The 20,790-nt window shown below is 43.8% G+C and overlaps 1 protein-coding gene across 1 annotated transcript in view; it reads right to left on the bottom strand.

Moving 5' to 3' along the window:
• Window positions 1–386: 386 nt before the first annotated feature.
• The window catches only part of LOC126404279 (FHF complex subunit HOOK interacting protein 1A-like), a 25,267-nt gene continuing 4,863 nt past the window's right edge, over window positions 387–20,790 (bottom strand). The window contains exons 2-17 of the mRNA XM_050067406.1: window positions 19,883–19,952; window positions 18,988–19,228; window positions 17,523–17,712; window positions 17,223–17,444; window positions 15,231–15,393; window positions 13,898–14,009; window positions 8,630–8,731; window positions 7,952–8,095; window positions 6,553–6,720; window positions 6,383–6,462; window positions 5,629–5,807; window positions 5,440–5,551; window positions 3,058–4,403; window positions 2,340–2,518; window positions 2,132–2,252; window positions 387–1,586 (exon numbers count right to left, since the gene is read on the bottom strand). Coding sequence (XP_049923363.1) covers window positions 1,354–1,586; window positions 2,132–2,252; window positions 2,340–2,518; window positions 3,058–4,403; window positions 5,440–5,551; window positions 5,629–5,807; window positions 6,383–6,462; window positions 6,553–6,720; window positions 7,952–8,095; window positions 8,630–8,731; window positions 13,898–14,009; window positions 15,231–15,393; window positions 17,223–17,444; window positions 17,523–17,712; window positions 18,988–19,092 — 3,456 coding nt within the window. The 5' untranslated portion in view covers window positions 19,093–19,228; window positions 19,883–19,952 and the 3' untranslated portion in view covers window positions 387–1,353. The remainder of the gene's footprint in view (window positions 1,587–2,131; window positions 2,253–2,339; window positions 2,519–3,057; window positions 4,404–5,439; window positions 5,552–5,628; window positions 5,808–6,382; window positions 6,463–6,552; window positions 6,721–7,951; window positions 8,096–8,629; window positions 8,732–13,897; window positions 14,010–15,230; window positions 15,394–17,222; window positions 17,445–17,522; window positions 17,713–18,987; window positions 19,229–19,882; window positions 19,953–20,790) is intronic.

Below are 20,790 nucleotides of genomic sequence, written 5' to 3' on the forward strand. Positions count from 1 at the left end.
TCTGCCTGTTACATTACATGCATTGTCTTCTTTCAAAATACACTTCTGTTTTCACAGGAAATTTAACATTTGCATGCAGTTTCTTTCAAAATAAAAGCACTACGTCAGTACAACACCACAAATTGACGTTATTTTTTTCCCTCCAACAACTAATGCGCGTGGTTAGGTTTAGGAAAAAACAACAGGGTTTGGCTTTATATTCTTACAGGACGTGAGCACCGCCCTCCCAGGTAATCAACGCATCCACCACCCCTCCCACCTTGGACTTGCACTGCCTTAACTTTCTTTCTTGTCCCACTGCGTTTCCCCCTGACGCCACCAAGTGCTATAAACTATAATGGCGATAGGCAGCACGTCATCCCANCCTCCCAGGTAATCAACGCATCCACAACCCCACTCCCACCTTGGACTTGCACTGCCTTAACTTTCTTTCTTGTCCCACTGTGTTTCCCCCTGACGCCACCAAGTGCTATAAACTATAATGGCGATAGGCAGCACGTCATCCCATTTTTCGTGCCGCTGCCCAAGCGCCAGATTTCGACAACTTCAGAGTGAGACTGGGTTGCTAAAATGGAGTGCTAAAATGCTAATCCATTTCCAGGTTTCAGGACTCATACCTGGGTTATTTTATGGCAAGGGGGAGTGCGGCCCGACACACGCTCTTCAATCCTGCACACTGGACTTTTAAATTGAATGTACAAACCTTTAGCCCAAGCAGCTAGCTAGCAGCTGACTGTCGCACAGGCTAGCTAGCGTGCCTAAAGTAAAGTTATTTTTCGTGTTGATAAACGGTTAGCAAAACTGATATAAAGTCACTTTAATGTGTTCAGGTGAGGTTAGTTTCCCCTCCTGAGTAGGATTGCCACAATAAGGTATTTTTAAATAAACCTAAATAACAATAAAACTCTTAAATAACCAACATTTTTTCCAAATGAAGAAATAACTGCAAAGATTTCAGTAAACAGTGTAGAAAACTTTTTGCACTGATCCCACAGATATATAGAAAGCTTGATTTATCTCCAAAATAATCTCTTTCAAATCATTTTCATTAACATATAAATATCCATATTCACAATAGGGAAAACTTCAAAATATTCAAGTGCTGCTAGGAATACAAACATACTGTACATACAAATATATTACTGTAATATCCATATAAATTATTCACACGTGTAGTATGATCTAAGTTGCATGTTTTGTGCTTGTGTCTTCAGGACTGCTCCAAGACCTCAGTCTCCTGCTGGGGGCTCCTTCGCTACGTGTTCATCAGTAGTTGCTCACGGGCACATCAATGGCAATTTCTCAGGCAGATATTCACAGCTAGACGGGCCGTTAAACTCAACGACACTCCCGTTACTCCTCTGCGGAGCAGTCCAGTGCGATGCTGTGCTCCTGGGCGATGGCAGCCAGCTCTTTCAGGAACTCGGCGAACAGGACGATGGCGAACACTCGGCTCTTGGCTTGAGAGGGGATGGGAGGGCAGGGAGGCAGGTAGCTGAGAGGAGGCAAAGCCAAAGCGTTCCTCACAGAGCCATTAGGAAGAGACGGGTCCAGGATGATGTCGCCGCCCTGAGACTGGAGGCACTCTGAGACACAGAATGTGAAAGTAAAGGCATCAGTAAGCTTCATGTAGAGCGCTCACTAGTTTGTCAAACAATGTCAGAAGGGTCGACTCAGAAGGGTAATGGAGGTACAGTATTTTCCTAACCTGGACCCTATCTTCCCACTTTTTTGTGGCTAATGGAAATAACAATTTTTGAACTTGTTCCAGTATTGAGTGAGAGCGCTGCAGCTGGCTTTCTCCAAAGGCAAGAAAACCCACTTACCAGCACCTATAAAGCTTATTAATGAACATGCTTATCTCCTTTGTTTAATCAGTACAAAAACCAAAGAGTAAAAACTACAATGTGCTGCTCTACAGGGGCTGATGTGTCGGACTTGACTTCCTGGAGTCACTGCTAACTGTCTCCTGGTGTAACTTCTACCTCTGCCACTATTACTGGTACTACTGGTACCTTTGTCGTAGCGCTAGTACTGCAGTTTTCTTCCCTGCAGCTTCATGCACTATAACCTCCAGCTGTGGGACCGGTTTCTACCATCTGTGTGTGTTGGTGTGTGTGTGTTCATTCACCTCTAAACTTGCTGTCTTGGTCTTTAGCCAACAAGAACCTCCAGGCCTGAGTGACCAGGGCAGGATAGTCTGGTCTGCCCGCCACGTAGCGCTCTATCTGAGCATGCACCGATACCAACACCTACAGGAATAAAAGTATGGACAGTATTATTATTTAGATGCCTGGAACAATTGAGTCAGACATATATGATGTGTGTGTGTTAATTACCTGGTACAGTGTGCGTACGTTGGGCTGGTTGTGTGTGTCTGTGCTGAACAGGAAGGATCTCAGGAGAGGTTGTGGGTACGATGCCAGCTGGGCAAGGATGCCCGTCACCAGCAGGTTCACAGCGATGGTGTTTTCCAGGAGGTTTTCAAGCCGGGACAACAGGACGCTGATGAAGGGACCTGTGGCATCATGGGAAACTACATGTTAGTGTGTGATGTGTGTAAGAGAGATAATAAGAAGTGTTGTGTGTAATGAAACACAATGGAAATGCATTTAGGGAATTGCAGGGTGGTGGATGGGTCCAACAAACACAGACTTTCACCCGGCAGAGTGGTGTTCATGTCCTGTAAGGTTATAAAGCCCAACCCTGTTCGTTTTACCGAAAAGCAACCATGTGCGTTTGTTGTTGAAGAAAAAAAAACATCAATTCACAGTGTTGTACTGACGTAGTGCATTTAGTTTGAAAGGGGCTGTATGTAAATGTTAAATTAACAGTGAAAACAGAAGTATATTTTAAAAGAAGACGATGCATGTAACAGGCAGAACTTGACATGGCGTCCCAGAACGTCAACAACCAACACACCCAGGGTACCTTGCACGTCGTATGTGGACATGGAAAGTCCATGACCAAACGTTGATATGTGACGAGGTCGGAGTGAGAATGTGTGAAGCTTTTTTTATTTACTTTCACGTCATATGCCTGCCTGAAAACACACACCTGTAAATGGAACTCCATTCCTCCTGCTGCCTTTCTTACTGCTACTCTTCCTCTCCTCTCCTTCCTCTACGTCCTCTTCCTCTTCCATCGCCTCCTCCTCTTCTCCTTCTTCCTCCTCTCCGTCATCCCATGAGGATCCAAAAGCGAATTCCTCCTCCTCTTCCAGTTTTTGCCTCAGCGCTCGGACTCGCCTCCTGAATGCGCTGATGTCGTGTGTGATGTCATCACAGTCTGGCTCCACCCCTAACGAGAGCATGAGCTCGTGGTATCGGGACAGGAAGTCATCACTATTCGCAACTTTGTTGCCAGGCGGATTTGGAGGCTTGGCGTCAGACACCAAATGGTCACGTGGCTCAAATTCAGAGTGGCCGTTGGGTAAAGTCACTAAATATGGCGTGGGATGTTGTGTGTTGTGGTGTGTGTGATTGACGGTCGCTGTGAAGTCACTCACGCTGCAGTTTTGTTTTAACGTCCTGCCATCTTCATCTGTATCATCACATTCGTCGATGATGTGATTCTTAGCATTAAAGCCGTTGGTGAAAAACTGACGTCCTCCTTGTACGTCCATCCTCTTTATCTCATCTTCCCAAACCTCCTTCTTTCTCCCCATCTCCTTCCCACAGTCCTCACTCCTCCTCCTCACCTCCTTCAAATAATCCTCACTCCTCCTTCTTTCCTCTTTCCCTCCATCCTCGCTCCTCCTCCTTGTCGACATTATACTGTTAACCGTCTCCATTACCGTCCTCCCTGTTGTTGTTAACATTGTTGTTATTGTCGTTGTCGTCGCTGCGGCCGACACCTGTTGGCCATTTAAAATGCTCCCACGTGCCCGCCGATTCGCTGCCATGATTCGCTCCAAAGTGGCGGCCTTAGATTCTTTCTGGGCGACAAGGTTGTAGACCAGAACGTCCTCCTCAAACTCGGACTCCTCCACGTACGAGCCGTGCACCAGTTTGGTCGCAGTGCGTCGCATTTCCTGGATGTGCTGAGGAGGTATGGGTGTAGTAGAAGTGCATCTGTCAACCTCCATGGTGCCGTTTGCAAGTGCCGTGTTTATCAACCCTGATGAAGAGGGATCGTCATCTGCAAAAATGTCGTCCCACTCCAGCTCCAGCGCAGAGCTGGCTCGTCCTGTCTGGTTGCTCGTAGAGACGGTATCTGAGGAGGAGGGCGTGGGGGAGAGGGCTGAGGGAGGAGGAGTGATACCCAGAGAGCAGATGGAGTCACTCTTGACTCGCCGTATGATCTCCTCCTCATCTTCTATGTCGTCTCCTGGTGTGTCCGACCGGTATTCTTGAGGCGGTGGGTCAATCCCGTCATACCGAGCCGACCAAAGCCGACACGCCCTGGAGAGAAAACAAAACACATCAGAACTGAAGATGTCGGACATATTAAATTATCTCTTAATAGGATGCAAGGATTGTCTGTCAGTCCAGACTAAAAAATATCTCAACAACTGTTGCATGGATTGATATGAAAATTTGTACCGATATTCAAATTCCCCGGAGGATGAATCTCACTGACTTTGGTGATCTTCTGAATTTTCCTTTAGCACTGTCATAAAGTTTACCTTGGTTTTTGAGTGAAATATTTTGACAGCAACTAGATACGCCAGCTGTTCCTCTAACATGACTATGAAATTGACATTTGTCTTTTTTGTCAATTATCTCTACAACTATGGATGGATTGCCATTAAAATGAGTACAAACATTCATGTTCCCCAGAGGAAGATCCCTACTGACTTGGTGATCCCCTGACTGCTCTTCTAGTGTGACCATGGGACTGACAATTTTCATTTAAGAATTGCCATGGAATTTGACACAAATATTCATGTCCCCCACAGGATGAACCAGACAGTCTCTGACTGTTCCTCTCGCATGAGATCGACATTTTTCGTCATGAAATTTGGAATTAACATTTTTGTTTTCCAGAGGATGAATCCAGCCCACTTAAAAATAAAATACACATAATATAAATATACTATAATATAATATACTACTGTAAAATATTAGCATTTATTGCTCATAGTATTTTCATTGTATCATCAGGAGGTCTTGTGCAGTATTTGAGCCTCCCTTCAAAATGCAGTACCACAAGTTGCCCAGCAGATGTCCCTAAAATGCTTTGTAACACTGAACCACTGGAGCACAAAGGTTTGGTGCTTTGTTTCCCTATTAGTCTGATCCAAAAATATGGCCAAAACTATGATTAAATGACCCAGCTATCCATTCATTTTCTCAGTCCATCTTTTCTATCCATTTTTCTATTTTTCCTTTAGCTTAATTACCACCATTAGCAGAATCTAAGATACTGTGCATGATGTATAAAAGCTGGTCCAGAGTCTACCCCCTGATTTCATCGTAGAGGAAAGTTGAGGCTGACCTGTGGGATGTGGCGATGGCCTGGCGGGCGTCCCAGAGGTAGTGGAGGTAGTTTACATCCATCAGAAAGTCTGAACCCCGGCAGTAACCGACACTGTCTGATATTGACAGATCTGACACAGACAGAGAATTTAAGTTAGCACGATACACGTGAGAGATTATTTACTTTGTGTTGCTCACTTGTGCTGACCTGCTCCTTTGGGCCAGTGGATGTGCTCCGAGTGTGAGTGTGTGTTAACGTTGTGGAGGTTTCCAGGGCACCAGGATGGCAGGAGGAGCAGGAAGGAGGCAGCGCTGGAGGAGTAACAGTCCGTCTGCTTTAAGGAGGAGCGCTGCTTCCTGCTCAGGTGGCTGCAGGGAATCAGATACCTGAGGACACACCAAAGGATGTCTTGATTTCTAAAATGCATCTCGAGGAGAGAGGAGGCTTGCCTGAGGGGGAGTTATGAGCAAGGATGCATAGGTGTGTCCTTTGTGGAAGTCTTTTCATGATGTATTAAAGAGGCGTGACACACAGCAAAGGGTCATTTGGTCCAATATTGCAGTCAGCAGCATGGCAGCAGTAAAACTGGCTGCAATGTAGCCACTCAGGGCATGTCCACACTGCCAATTTACGTCCACTAAAGTGCTTGTTTTTGCCACTGACAGGTTTGGATCATTATAATAAGTGTCTTGCAACGTTACTGAAAGGATATCTGCAGAGAAATAAAATGTTTCTCTGTACCTTTCTCTTGTTCCAGTCTGCTATGTGTCTTGTTCTGATATCTCACATTGTAAAAATTAGCTAAATGTTCAGCCATGACAATGAAAATGTCATCTCTTGTGAGAATTCAGAACGAGACTTCTGGTTTGAGAGACTTGCTCACAAAACAGACCCGAACAAGCTAATTAAAATAAAAATGTTTGCTTTACTTTCCAGGAGCTACAGTCTATGTGTGACTGACCTGAACACCAGCTGCAGCATGACGTCTTCACAGAAGAGACCAATCAGAGTCCTGAACAGAGCCAGCGACACTGTACCCAGCTAATGGACACGCAAAAAAAAATCAAAGGTCATCTTCAACAGATTAATAATAAAGTATGGAACAACAGGCTGAAGAAGAGTGTGTGTTACCTGGAAAGGTGTGTTGACCCTGCTGACCAGTGTGTCCAGGATGTGCACGTTGTCATGTGTGTGCAGCAGGATGAAGGACAGGAAGCTCTGGAGGAGGGCGGGCTCAGAGATGGAGCGCAGGAACAGATCCAGGTACGCTGTGGTGGTCATCACCTCCTCTACCGTCAGCTACACACACATTAATGTTTATGTTAGCATGAATGCAATCAAATAAGAAAATACTCTTCCATTCAAAGCTTTGGAATCACACACACACATGTCGGAATTGGTTTTTGCCTCCAAACATGGGTGTTTTTAGCGAGCCGTCACTGCATTTCCAGCTGCATTAGTGCCTCTGAATGTGGGTGTTTTTTAATGTGCCATCATTGCATTTCCAGAGGGGTTGATGCAACTGAATATGGGTGTTTTTTAGTCAGCCATCGTTGTGTTTCCAGCGACATCTCTGCCACCAAACGTGGGTGTTTTTTAATGAGCTGTCACTGCATTTCCAGGGAGGTTTGTGCCACTGAACATAGGTGTTTTCTAGTGAGCTGTCAATGTGTGTCCAGTGGCGTTTTTGCCACCGAACATGGATGTTTTTTAATAAGCCATCACTGTGTTTCCAACACCATTTGTGCCTCTAAACTTATGTGTTTTTTAGTTAGACGTCACTGCATTTCCAAGGTGGTTTATGCCATCAAACATGGGTGTTTTTACTCAAGCAGTCACTGCGTGTCCGGTGGCATTTGTGCTACCAAACTAGGGTATTTTTTAGCGAGCCGTCACTGCATTTCTAGCGGAATTTGTGGCACCAAATGTTGGTGTGTTTTAGTGAGAAATCACTGCATTTCTAGCTGTGTTTGTGCCACCCAACTTAGATGTTTCAGCAAACTGTTGCTGCATTTCCAGTGGTGTTTGTATTACGGAAGCTCGATGTGTTTTAGTGAGCTGTTTGTGCCACCAAACTGATGTGTTTTACGCAAAAGCATGATCTTTCCCTTTCCAGTTCCAAGTGTTTTATGTGTCTAAACCGGACCACATGTTAACCACAGTGTTTCTGAAACGTAAGCAAGCGTAAAGTTTCAACGTAACCACTACAAAATAAAGTACAACTGTAACATATCCATGGTTTATAAAAATGCACAATGAAACACAATACAAATTGTTTTGTTTTGCAATACAAAACAAATTCTTTATACTAAAAAAGACTAAAGAAGAAGATTTGTAAAGAAGACTCTCTGCAACCTAAAAGCATCAGAGACCATTCAAACATAAGGAATATTCCTCTCAGACATCTTGTTGGAACCGGTCAAGCTTTGGTGGCAGGAGATTACAAACTTTTCAACAGTAATATGTCAGCACCACAAAGCCTACTCAAGATCCATTCAGCATCAGCAACAACAGGAAATACAGATGCTACCTTGTGCAGAGCAGGAGCCAGGACAGGCACCAGGAAGCCGTTGTAGATGTAACCCAGCAGCTGAGAGCGGATGGAGGGGTGAGCGACCTTGGTGACGGCACTGCAGAAGTCCAGTGAGTGCAGGAAGTGGACAAGAGCAGGAACCTGTTGACCCAAACACAAGGTCAGAGTGACATCATCAGCCGTTTAGTCAGTAATGCAGGCAGTCTTTCATGTATGCTTTTATTTTTTCATGCACTCGTTCATAAATCGCTTAAGGTAACCAATGTATCAGAGATGTCGGTCCATATTGACATGATGACATCACACAGTTGCTTCAGATTTGTTGGCTGCACATCCATGATGAGAATCTCCCGTTCCAGCACATCCCAAAGGTGCTCTATTGGACTGAGATCTGGTGACTGTGGAGGCCATTGGAGTACAGTGAACTCATTGTCATGTTTGAGATGATGTGAGCTTTGTGACATGGTGGGACCATGCGGATGTAGACTGTTGTTACTTTTTAAAATTGGCTCATTTGTTAATTCATTCACTCATTTACTTTGTCTTCCATTCACACACAAAACCTCCTTTGTTCTGTCTTTTCACTCACTGTCATTCTGAATTCATCACTGTCACGGATCCATCCATTCATTCATTATGTCACTCACTCCCTGACTGTGTGGTCGTCATGGTTACCTGCTGCCAGTCAGCCTGGTCCAGATAGTGCCAGTCCTCACTGTAAACCTGCAGCCTGGCTGGAAGAGACGAGTATAAACCAGACAGACCTGTGGCCAGCACCTGCAAACACACACACACACACAACCACATGCATGAACACACACAGGCTTTTGTGGAAATTAAATTCCAGTGCAGATTTGTGCAGCTCATTTTATAAATAGCAGAGAATGAAGCAGGAAGAAAGGAAGAGAATATCTGTTTTATTGATTAATTTCACTTTATTAATAAGCGAAAAATCATTGAGCACTTTAGGAAATGAATTTATTTGCTTACTTGAGAGTTAGATGATGAGATCAATACCACTCTTATATCTGTACATCAAATATGAAGTCACAGCTGTCAAATGGTTAGCTTAGCTTAGCATAAAGACTGGAAACAGTCAATGAAAAAATTAACCTATAACATGTTAATGAATGGGCTTTAGAGCTGCTGGTAGTGGTGACCTTTGGACTGAGCCAGGCAAGCTGTTTCCCTCTATTTCCAGTCTTTATGCTAAGCTAAGCTAACAGGCTGTAGCCTTATATGTTCTGTTCGCAAAGTTGGGGACGGCGAAGGAACGACCCACCCTGCTCTCCCTATGAGTGGCTCGTACTCATTGCCTTCGTTGGTTGGACTGGTTAGGTTTAGGCAAGAGGACTGAGATTGGTTAGGGTTAGTTTAAGGATGTCAGGGTAAGCCAATCAGACGCAGAGTAAGGCAGGCCATTCCTTCACCATCCTAGGATTCGCAAATTCGCATACTGTACAGACACTAGAGTGGTGTCCATCTGCTCTCTGTAAGAAAGCAACTAAAGTGTATGTTCCCATAATGCAGAACTGCTCCTTTAATAAAAGAGGGAAGAAGGAGGAGAAACCAACATAAACAACAACAACATCAACAACATCTGCAGTCTTGAGTCTCGCTAACAACCAGGCAACTGTCCAATCACGTGCAGACTTGCTAATCCCTCTCTGTGTACGAGCCAATCTCACCCTGATTTACTAATCTGCTCTCTGCATAAAGATTGAGGTCAGAGTGTGGTTACATGGGCTTAAAGCTGACACACACACACACACACACACACACACACACACACACACACACACACACACACACACAGGTGGCACGTGCTTTCGTGTCTTTGCTCCCTTCCTGTCTTTCTCACACACACACACACACACACACACACACACACACACACAGTAAAAGCAAAAACTGGCAGTGATGGAGCCAACATGGCCGACACAAGTAAACAAAAGGTGCTTCTTGTCTTTCAATAACATTATCTACCTTTTTTTCTTCTTGTTATTGTTTTACTGTCATTCAGATTTTTTAAATCTGTTTTTAGCCACGCTAACTGCACGTCTCCAGACCAGTGGTTCCCGACTGGTCCAGCCACGGGGTCCAGACTTCTCCTCAGTCATCAGTTCCAGGTCCACACTGTTTAATACATTCAGCATCATACTTGCATTTGGCCAGGTGGTTGAGCTAGTTTGCTGTCTCTGTCAAGTAGCTGTCTGTTAGTCACTCACTCTACAGGAGGAAACAGCACTTCAAAATAAAAGCTCTGTGCTGGAAATTCACTGTGCTTAAAACCTCTTGTACTCCACCCCCATTTTGTAGCGAAAATGCCTAAAATGACATACCCAAATTAAAATGACTGTAGCCTCTGAACTGCTCTGGCTACATGCATGAGGTCTTGCCAGAAAGAAAACTCCCTGAAGTTTCTTGTGAAAGTGTCAGAAACACTCTAGGTGATACAGAGACAGAGTAATGGGCCTCTGAAGTCAGTAAAAAAATGAAGATTTTGCCCAAAATAAAATAAAAAATGTATTTCAGGATGAATAACTGTCTGTGGCTTCATCTGAGCAGGTAAATGACACTGTGGAGCTGTAGGCACACTATCAATGAACCCTCGTTTCAAATTTGAAGAAGATTGCTCAAAATATGACCATTCTACAGTCGCACACTCAGCTTCAAAACAGTACTATCAGTGATCAAACAACACTCAGCCAGCTTCAAACATTGTACCTTATTGAAATCAGGTGTGATTATGATAGCTGATGTTGTTTATGACACAGAAACACCATAAAATATCACCAAATATGAAATGTGAAAGTTATGATCCCACTTTCTAGACGGTATATCTCAGCCAAAAATAGTGGTAGGAGTGAGATCTCACCTTTTATAAAACAGCTACGTGCCTGCTAACGGCTCCGCATAAGATCGCGAGTAATCCTTTAACTTTTCCCGTCGAAAAACGGCCTGACATGACTTGTCACCACTCATTGCGATTTTGGACTTTGTGTGTTTAGGCTGCTCTGGTGCGAAATCCATAAGGAATAAAAGAAAAACAATGTTATTTTTGAAAAGTCGAGAGCTTCCTGAATCTGGCAATACCAAACATCACATGGTTTGATGACGTAGTGTGGAGCGAGGACGTCGGCGTCCTGGCAGAGTTAGAGAGGTTAAAAAAATAATGTTTTGTTTTTTAAAACAATTATTATCATTATGTTCAAGTTTCAAGTTAGTTTTAAATTATTTATTGTCATATGGGCAACAATTACAGAGAAGCAGTCGTTAGCACTGAAATCTTAAATCTCAATTGTCCGATAATTTAAACAAAGCGTGCTTTCTTGTGACGATCCTTCTAAAATGAGCAGTGGTTGAAGTTACTATATTCAGTAACAGCCGGCGAGTTAATACGCAAATGCTAGCTAGCTACTTGAAATGTTAACCAATCCTACCAGTTGGTGTGTAATGCATTAAACTGAAGAACAGCAAAACTAATCTATAGGCCAACATGCGTAACTGGTCAAAAATTGGTTAATCAATTATCGGTGAACTGCTGACATCCCTAGCTAGTTTTTTGGTTGAAAGCACCGATGTGACAGAGTAATTTTTTCTTTTCTTTCTTTCTTTTTGATATTACTTTTATGTGTTTTTGCCTTTATTTATACGACAGGTGTCGTCTACCAGTCAAGCTAGAGGCATCCAGACTTAGAGTAACTGGTGCCTGCCTCTAGTTTTTATTATTTGATTCATACTTTTATATTATTTTTCCTTATTTGTTGTAGTGTTGAGTATTTTCTTGACTTTAAGGCTTTTTTTCCACAGGTGCTCCAGTGTTTGTTTTATCTTCATTACTTCGTCTGAAAACTGAGACTTTTTGCACATGCGCATTATGGTTACAGTCACTAGGCATGCGCGAGAAAGTCGACCATCACAACAGCAATGGCCGACTTAAACAACAACTCATCATAGTGTAGATTTACTGTAGCAACTCCACCTCGTCGTCCGTCCAGACAAACATTCATGCAGTTGCCATTTTGTTTGTTTATACATCGCCGCTCTGTAGAAGGAAGCGTAAGCGTCACACCGCCAACTACTGGCCTGGCATGTATACTGCAGCATTTTTGGTCATTTTTGCGCATCCGTGTGCACGGCGATTGTTATCAAAACGTTGTCGTCTAAACGTGGAACTTTTTTCAAAACGAAAATGAGAAACTATTCTGTTTTCAGTGGATCGTTTTCGTGTAAACATGGCAGAGACTCATGTTGTTCCAAAGCTGCAAAATTGCCTAGAGTTGGTTCGTGTTCTCACGGCAGCATTTACAAATGGACCAGATCAAATGCCTTGTGTGAGAAAGCTGCTCTTGGTTCATCAGAATTTCCATGTGGGAAAAATCCAGGAAGTAAAGCAAACGTTGAAGAAGAGTACACTTGCAAGATAAATGTGACACTTTCTAATGTCACAATGGAGGGACAACTACGCAGGTTGATTTTAGCGCTGCTCATCGTGGACTATATTGCTGTCATTGTTCATTTTAGTCAAACCATACAGTTTGAAAACGAGGCGCGGCTCCAACTAGAAAACAATGTTTTGATGCATTGGATGTGCTGAATGTGCATATTAAGGCAGTACAGGAGGAGGTGCACATTAATAATCCTCCAGGACTGTAACATGCTCATGTTTAACCCAAACAATGTGTCATGTGACTGCAGTTGCTTCACATCCAGGTCGGAACATGTTCTCACCACAAACCAACCGCACCAGAGTTCATTTGTAACCAGACTGAAACCACCTCTTCAAGAAGGTCTCGGTCTGGTTGTTTTGCTGTGTTCACACCTGCTCAAACTAACCACACTTAGAGGGCGAACGAACTTGAGTTTGATTGAACCGAACCAAACAGGACAGGTGTTGTATTCATTTGTTGCTTTGGTCTTTTTCTTCTGCCTCTGAACAATTCCAAGCTGCTTCCTCTCCTCCTCCTCCTCCTCCTCCTCCTCCTCACCTTGTTTTTAAATCCACTGCCACTGCACAGTATAACCAGCTCTCTTCTCTCTCTTGCTGTAACACACACACACACACACACACACACACACACACACACAGTGACTCCAACACTCCCTGCGGACGCAGTATGAGCTCATTAGTTTATTGCATAACTTGTGATAATGAGATTACAATGCTGTGGGGAGACGGATGAATGGAGGCTGCACCAAACTCCACTCATTTAAACAGCCGCCTCATTCATAAAAAATAAATAACTGTATCAAAGAGGGTTCTTACTGTACGGGCCTTTTATTCTGTTAACCCCAAACATTATATGCACTTTTTAAGCAGTGAACTTTTTCCCCTGCTTGCATACACTCAGAAAAACACACAACATTTCTTTGCCTGCATTTGTAAGATATGTGGAGATTAACGTAGTTTGGCTCGGCCAACGGGGGTCTGTGTGGGATAAACTCGCAGCTCTGCTTGGGAAACACACCTTTAAATTCTCCACAGATCTACGGTTGGTTCAGCTAATCTGTGTTGTATAAGTCACAGGTATTTAAAGTCTCTGAACAGCACTAAGATGTTTTAACGTGGCAAAAATAATAGCTCACAATCTACAAAACCTCATCCTGTTTATTTCAGGTTTACATCATTAGCACCATATTGACGTCTCGTCATGCAACAGTTATCCAATGAGTTTGTCTCCATGATCCAAATCTACTGAGAGAAGCTGATCCTGAACAAATCCTTGACATTTCCCAGATGAGCCGACACTCCGGCAGACGTAAGACCGTGACCATGAAACCAACAGATGATGAGCGGGGGCGACGTCTCCTCAGTTGTCTTGGAATGAACCATCAAGGTTTAGTGATGAAGGATGGAAACTATCTGTCCTTGGTGTGATGTTGTTTGGCATGCTGTCATTCAGTTCATGTGTGTGTGTCTGTGTGTGTTTGTGCACTTACAGGACAGAAGTACGTGTTCTCTGCGATGTGCTGGGCAACTCGAGCATCGGAGGCCGACAGAGACATGATGAGCAGCAGAGCGTCTCTGGCCTGCTGACCAACCGAACCCTGTCTGAGGGAGACACAGATTATAAAGGTTGTGTTGTTGCCTCCACCATGACAGTTATGTTTATATAACTGTATATAAGAGAGAGCAAGAGCGCCTTGAGAGAATTTTGTCAAATTTGGCACAAATGTCCACTTGGAACAATAAACTGATTAGATTTCAGTGGTCAAAGGTAAAGGTCACTGTGACCTCATCTGTCTCATCATTGTGACAGAATTATGTCTCAAAAACACCTTAAGGGAATTTCTTTAAATTTGGCACAAACATCCACTTTGGGACAAGGATGAGCTGATTAGAATTTAGTGGTCAAATGTAAGCGGTCAAGGGCACTGTGGCCTTGTCTGTCTTATTCTCCTTAAAGCAATATATTGAGAAAACTTTGCGGGATTTTTTTCAAATTTGGCACAGACATCCACTTAAAGTCAATAATGTACTGATTAAAACTTGGTGGTCAAAGCTCAAGGTCACTCTTACCCAGCTGTCTCATTATTGTGATGGAATTATATCTCAAAAACACCTTAAAGGAATTTCTTTAAATTTGGCACAATCATCCACTTTGGGTCAGTGATGTACTGATTATAATTTGGTGGTCAAGGTCACTGTGACCTTGTCTGTTACATTCTCATGAACACCATATGACAAAAAGTCCTTGAGGGATTTTTTTTTTTTTTAAGTTGGCACAAACGTCATCTTTGAGTCAAGGATGACCTGATTAGACTTTGGCTGGCAAAGGTCAAGGTCATTGTGACCCTGCGTCCGTCTCATTCTTGTAAATGTGATATCTCAAGTAGGCCTTTAGGGAATAATCTCAAATTTGGCAAGAATGAACTAATTAGTAATTTGTGTTCCAAGGTCAAAGGTCAAGGTCACTGTGACCTCACAAAACATGTATTTGGTCATAACTTATTCATTCCTTTTCTAATTATGACAAAACTTCACACTAATGTCTAACAGGATAAAATAATGAAGTGATGACATTTCATATCCAAAAGGTCAAAGGTCACATTCACTGTGACATCATCATGTTCTACATGAAACACTTTTCTGGCCCTCATACAGCATCATATCTCAGGAACAGAAGGGGAGACATTTGGTCAGATACTGAGTTGGTGACACTAATATTGGGTGTCCTCATTGTTTAGATCTCCTGTGCTGCTGTGATGATGGTGTGTGTGACGTACCCTAAATGTGTGTGTACCATAAATGTTTGTCGCTCTGTATACCTACCTGTGTGTGTATGGTATGAGCAGGGAGAACAGCAGGAAGTTGGCGGCTCCCTGGTCCTCACTGGTGTGGAAGAACAGTTCCAGCACTGAGGGATCTTTGACCAGAGCGACACACAGCTGGTTCAACAGGAGGACCAGCTCTGCCTCCACCACACCGCCGCAGTCTGCAGGGGGAGATGCAGGTGATTAACCACCCAGGTAACTGTTTAAAACATCTTACCAGCTACACATGCAGCATGTGAAGCCGCTTCCTAATTAAACACTTAAAACCTATTAGATGTCATTAGACAGGTAAACCAACCCCTGGACTCCCACAGTGTCTGTAAACTGATTAGGTACTTTAAGCAAGTGACAAGGAAATCCACAACAATCATTTCTTTGAGTGTGGTCAAGATTGAAAAGATTTAAGTGTGGCAACAAACTGTCTCCAGGAAGTGATGAGGAATACCGTCAAAACGCTGAAGCAGTGTGTAAGAGTTAGTGGCATCTAATGGTGAGGACTGCAGATTACAACCAGCTAAAACTTCTCCTGGTTGAGATTCAGTGGGTGGCATAGAAGTGAGAATTGTGAGCCTGGTCATCAGAAACCAACGAAAAAAGCTGTCCTTTAATGTCAGCATGATATATGGCCGCTTGCTAGTTTAAAAGTGCATGTTGGCATCAGAGGGAGTAATGGCACCACAAGGACAAAAGTTAAAGTGGTGAAAGTCTGACTGGGGCGGTAAGAGGGGTAGCGGATGGGTCCAACAAACACCGACTTTCACCCAAGAGACTGGTGTTTGTGTCCCGTAAGATTCTAAAGCCAAACCCTGTTGTTTTTTCCTAAACCTAACCAGAACATCAACAAGCACCCAGGGTACCTTGCACATCATATGTGGATGTGGAAAGTTCATCACCAAACTTGACAAGCTGTTGTGGTCCGCCATACTTCCGTTGCCAAAATGCATGCGCACCATGTCTACGTCATCATTGTTTACATACTGTAACAGGGTCTATACTGCAAAAATCCTAAAATCCGGCACCCACTGGGTTGTGGACTCCCGTTTTGACGACCATATTTGTGTGAAAGGTTGGAGCTGTTGAGGAGTGAGGGGTGGATCTGACTCACAGAGTATACTGACGTCTAGCAGATAGTCTGTCACTCCAGTCACCCCCACCCCCCATACAGTTGGAGAATTCACGAATCCGAGGATAGAAAATGAATGCCTTACTCTGCGCTTCTTTGCCTTTCTCTGCCTCTGATTGGTTTACCCTGACATTCTTACCCTAACCCTGACTAGTCTCACTTCTATTGCCTAAACCTGATCAACCAAACCAATGAAGGCAACAAGTGCCATGTCATTCCTTGACCGTCCTAGAATTCAAAAATTTGCGTACAGTTGTCATGTATGTTGAAAATAGCTATAAGACAAAAAAAATGTTGTACCAGGCTGTAAACATGTTTATTTCTGCTGTAAAGTTGAGCATTTTCATTATGGAAGTCTATGACTCGCTCTTGGAGCCAGCCTCAAGTGGCCGTTAGAGGAACTGCAGTTTTTGGGACTTCCATGTTGGCTTCATTTTTTTAGCCCTGGAAGTTGCTGCAAAGTGTTCACATTAACAGGTCCTTTATTGTCCTGTAGAGTTCTTTTATTTATGAGACTTTAAGACTATGACTGCTCTGAACAACAGCAAGACAATAGTTTTACATGTTTTTGAAGTCTGCATTGGTTGTTTGGTAAGCTCATGGTAACGACAAGACTCCAGGAAGTCAGTGCTCCTGACTGAGAAAAAGTCTGACTCCATGTAAAATTTCTATACATTGGTGTTCGCACAGATTAAATAAATGAAATATAATGCATTACTCAGGCTAACCATTTACCACTGTTTCCAGTCTTTGTGCTAAGCTATGCTAACCAGCTGCTTGCTCCGTTGGGTGTGGTATCAATCTTCTCATCCAACACTCATCAAGAAAGAGTGTCTTCCCCCAAATGTCCTTTGTGCACCAACTCACCAGTTCCAGCTCCAGCGCAGGAGGCCAGCAGCATCATGAGCGGCCGTAGAACTGGTTTATGGTGCAGCAGAGGCTGCCTGGCCTGAGATAGAAGCATCTGGTACATCCTGAGCTGCTCCAGCTTCATGTCCTCAGTAAACTGTCTCCTCAGGCTCCACAGAAACAGCCTCTCCATCACACCCTCCAGAACCACAAACTCCAGGATGGGACCCATCGCTCCTCCTGTATGCAACAGGTGTGAGTCCGGATAGAAGACAAAGCAGAGGCATGATGAAACCTTTTTTTGTTTGTTTTTCTTACCTTGCCCAGCCTCTTCCTCCATCAGCAGGAAGAGCATGTGTTCCACATAGTTCTGGACAGCGCTGGCCTCGTCAGCCGGGATGGGGCCGAGGCGTAACACTCCGGAGCTGCTGCTAGCATGGCCCGAGAGGAAGCTCAACGCACCGGTGCTGCTACGACCTGGCTCATGTTTCTCCAGGATCTTTACTACCTGCATAGAAAGAGACGTTAGAGACATCCTCAACATTAAGTGAGTTTTTATCTACCTGCTTTTATCCACACATAAAAAAAAAGGCGCTAACGCTGGAGTGCAAATTTTGTAAACAAAAAAAAAAAAAAAAAAAAAGTTGTATGGATAGAGAAAGGAAAGTTTGTGGATCTATCAAAAGTAAATGTAACAAAGTGTAATGGGAACATCCTTTGCAAATAATTTCCTTTCATCTAATTCAGTAAGCAATGTGCTGTATTTTCGCAGTATAGATCCTTTTACAGTTTGTAAACAATGATGACGTAGACAAGGTGCGCACATTTTGGCAACGGAAGTATGACGGACCACAACCGCTTGTCAAGCTATGCAAGGACACAAACCACCAAAGCAACACAACAACTTTCGTAACCTTGCCCCATCTTGCTTAACTCAGACCTGTTGCCCTCGTTCGTGGACACTTGTTGTGCCATCTAGTGGTCGTAAGAGAACAATACATCAATCCATGTAAAAAAGATGGCAGCCATCTCTGCCAAGTCAGTCTGCAGCCGATCTCGACACAAAGTGGACAAGGTCCAAAACTTGATCACATTTAATGGTTGAAACTTGTTTATTTAAGATTAATTATGTTTGTAGTTTGATATGGCAACAAATGTGGGCAATTTTAGCAACAGCAACAAGTTAAGATGCCATTAATTAGGAAGGACTCGTTTGAAGACACTGGGACTTTATTATCATTGACAGTGATTCGTTTTTTATACTCCTACTGATCCCAAATAGCGAGGAGAAATTCAAAAATGTATTCCAAACAAAAATTAGGATCTCAGGGGGATAAACAGCACAGAATAATTCATCATTATAAGAGATGTACAGATACAGTAGACAACACATCGCTGTGGGAGGGATGAACAGAGGAGGACGAATGAAAAGAGGGAGACAGAGAAGAATGTAATTCACTGTCTGGACTTGTGTTAACCTTTGACCTCAGCTGCTTCAGACAAGGACTACACACACACACACACACACACACACACAATACATTTGTACACACACAGACGTAGAGTGTGTGTGGGTTTTCTTGGCGGACGTAGAGAGAGATTTGTCTCTAAATGGATCCTGTGTTTAAGGGCCAGAGTCTGGGTCAGTAACACACACACAATCACACACTTTGTCTACCAGCCATTATGAGGAAAACAGGACAGACTGAGACAGAGGAGACAAAACAACAGCCTGACAATCGATTGATTGATCAGTTGATTGATTAGTAGCTGAGGTGGTCACCTGTGCCCAGTGGTTCTTAAACACAATCATGCACGTCTCGGGGTCCACCCCTCTCAGCGTCAGAGACTTCTTCCGGTTGCCCCCGACAACCACCGAGGCCATCATTTTGCCTGGCAGTCAGGTGACTATAGCATGTTCCAGCTCAGTGTGTGGGATGGTGGCTGGACCAGGGGCGGGCATTAGCTGGCTCTCTTGGCCCAGGATCAGGCTCTTTCCCTGGGCTTGGCAGGCAGCTGCTGGCCTGTGAGAGGTGGAGGTGGAGAGAGTGGATATTTTTTATTATTCCTCTAGTCCAGTGGTTCCCACCTGGTGGGTTGCAGGCCCGTTAGAGTGCAGTGAGTTGTGTCGAGCTAATGCATTAAAAATAAACACCTAAAACTGCCGATATGATCCCCTAAATAACATCATTTCACCTCTCACTCTGTCTATGATTGTATCACATCAGTTGGGTTTGTCACTGATGCGTTTTTCTTCTGCAAAGTGGCAGGAAAAGTGGACCTCTTCATGAAAGTGTTCACGTTTCAAACACTGCATCCTGTGAATTGATGACTTATGACACACTGTTAATCCCCAGCAGGATATCAGTGAACAGAGATATACTTGGGATCAATACATAACCAATCAATGACCAGCTGATCGTCACGCCGTATTCTGATAATGCTACGAACATCAGAGAGACATACTGTCTCTTCCTCTGTCCTCACATCTTTGTGTTTCTCTCTCTGTTCCAAAACTAACAAGGCCCAGAACAGGAAGTGAGGGTCGTCAGCGGCAACAATCAAACAGGAAAAATGGGAACGCGTCCCGAGTCCCACCCAGGGTGTTCCCGGGACATTCCCCGAATTCCCATGGTGCTCTCCAAGAAACCACCATTACAGTGTTCGAGTGTACCTACCTCTGTGCTGCTGCTGCTGCTGCTGCTGCTGGAGGGACGACATGGACCAATGAGCCTGCTGTCTGCTGTCCTGAGACAGAGAGAGAAATATATGAGTGAAAGGTTGTCAGACACGCACGCACACAGTTTACAAATCCATCCTTCACCATCTGGGCTCCTAATCGGTGTGTGTGTGTGTGTGTGTGTGTGTGTGTGCAGGGCAAACAGTTGGATTTTGGTCCAATTTCCTGTTTGGAGCATCCAGTTGTCATTACAGGGTAGGCGTGTGTGCACGTGTCCATCTATATTTGTGAGGACTTTGAGTGTTGGACCTTGGGAGTGAGGACATTTTTGGAAATTGAGGACAATTTGGCCGTGCTTCACTTTGGGACAGATTCTTCAAAGGCCTGTTTAGCCCCGTTTCCACCAAACACTTTCAGTATGGTACTTTTGGAACCAACAGTAACCCTCAGACATGGATCCTTTCCACCACAGACAGTCCTCTTAAATGTGGGCGGGGTTGTTGTCACTCACTGCTCTGTCCAGCACTCACTGTATTTCCTCATCAGTACCTTGTTTATCGTCCACAGAACGAGGCTGCACGCCAACATTTTCAGAACAAAATAGAACAGGCTGCAGTGAGAGTCTCTCTCCATGGGATATTTAAAAATAGCAGCTTTATGCATTTAGTCCTTCTCAGGCAAGCTCAGGGGATTAGTGTTGCTGTAGCCCACAGGAACAACACTCCATGATGCTTTTTTTTCTCAGAGTGAGGATTAGAATATATGCAGTTCACATAACCTGGTTGAAATTACCATATATAAACACTTGAAGATCCACTCATTACTAGAAGTGTCTGTCATATAAAAACTAAAGTGATGGTCAAAGTTGTCACAGTGAAATTTAAGGTGTGCTGATGGATTCACGTC

This window comes from Epinephelus moara, chromosome 17, assembly GCF_006386435.1.
Source record: "Epinephelus moara isolate mb chromosome 17, YSFRI_EMoa_1.0, whole genome shotgun sequence".
Taxonomy (NCBI): Eukaryota; Metazoa; Chordata; class Actinopteri; order Perciformes; family Serranidae; genus Epinephelus; species Epinephelus moara.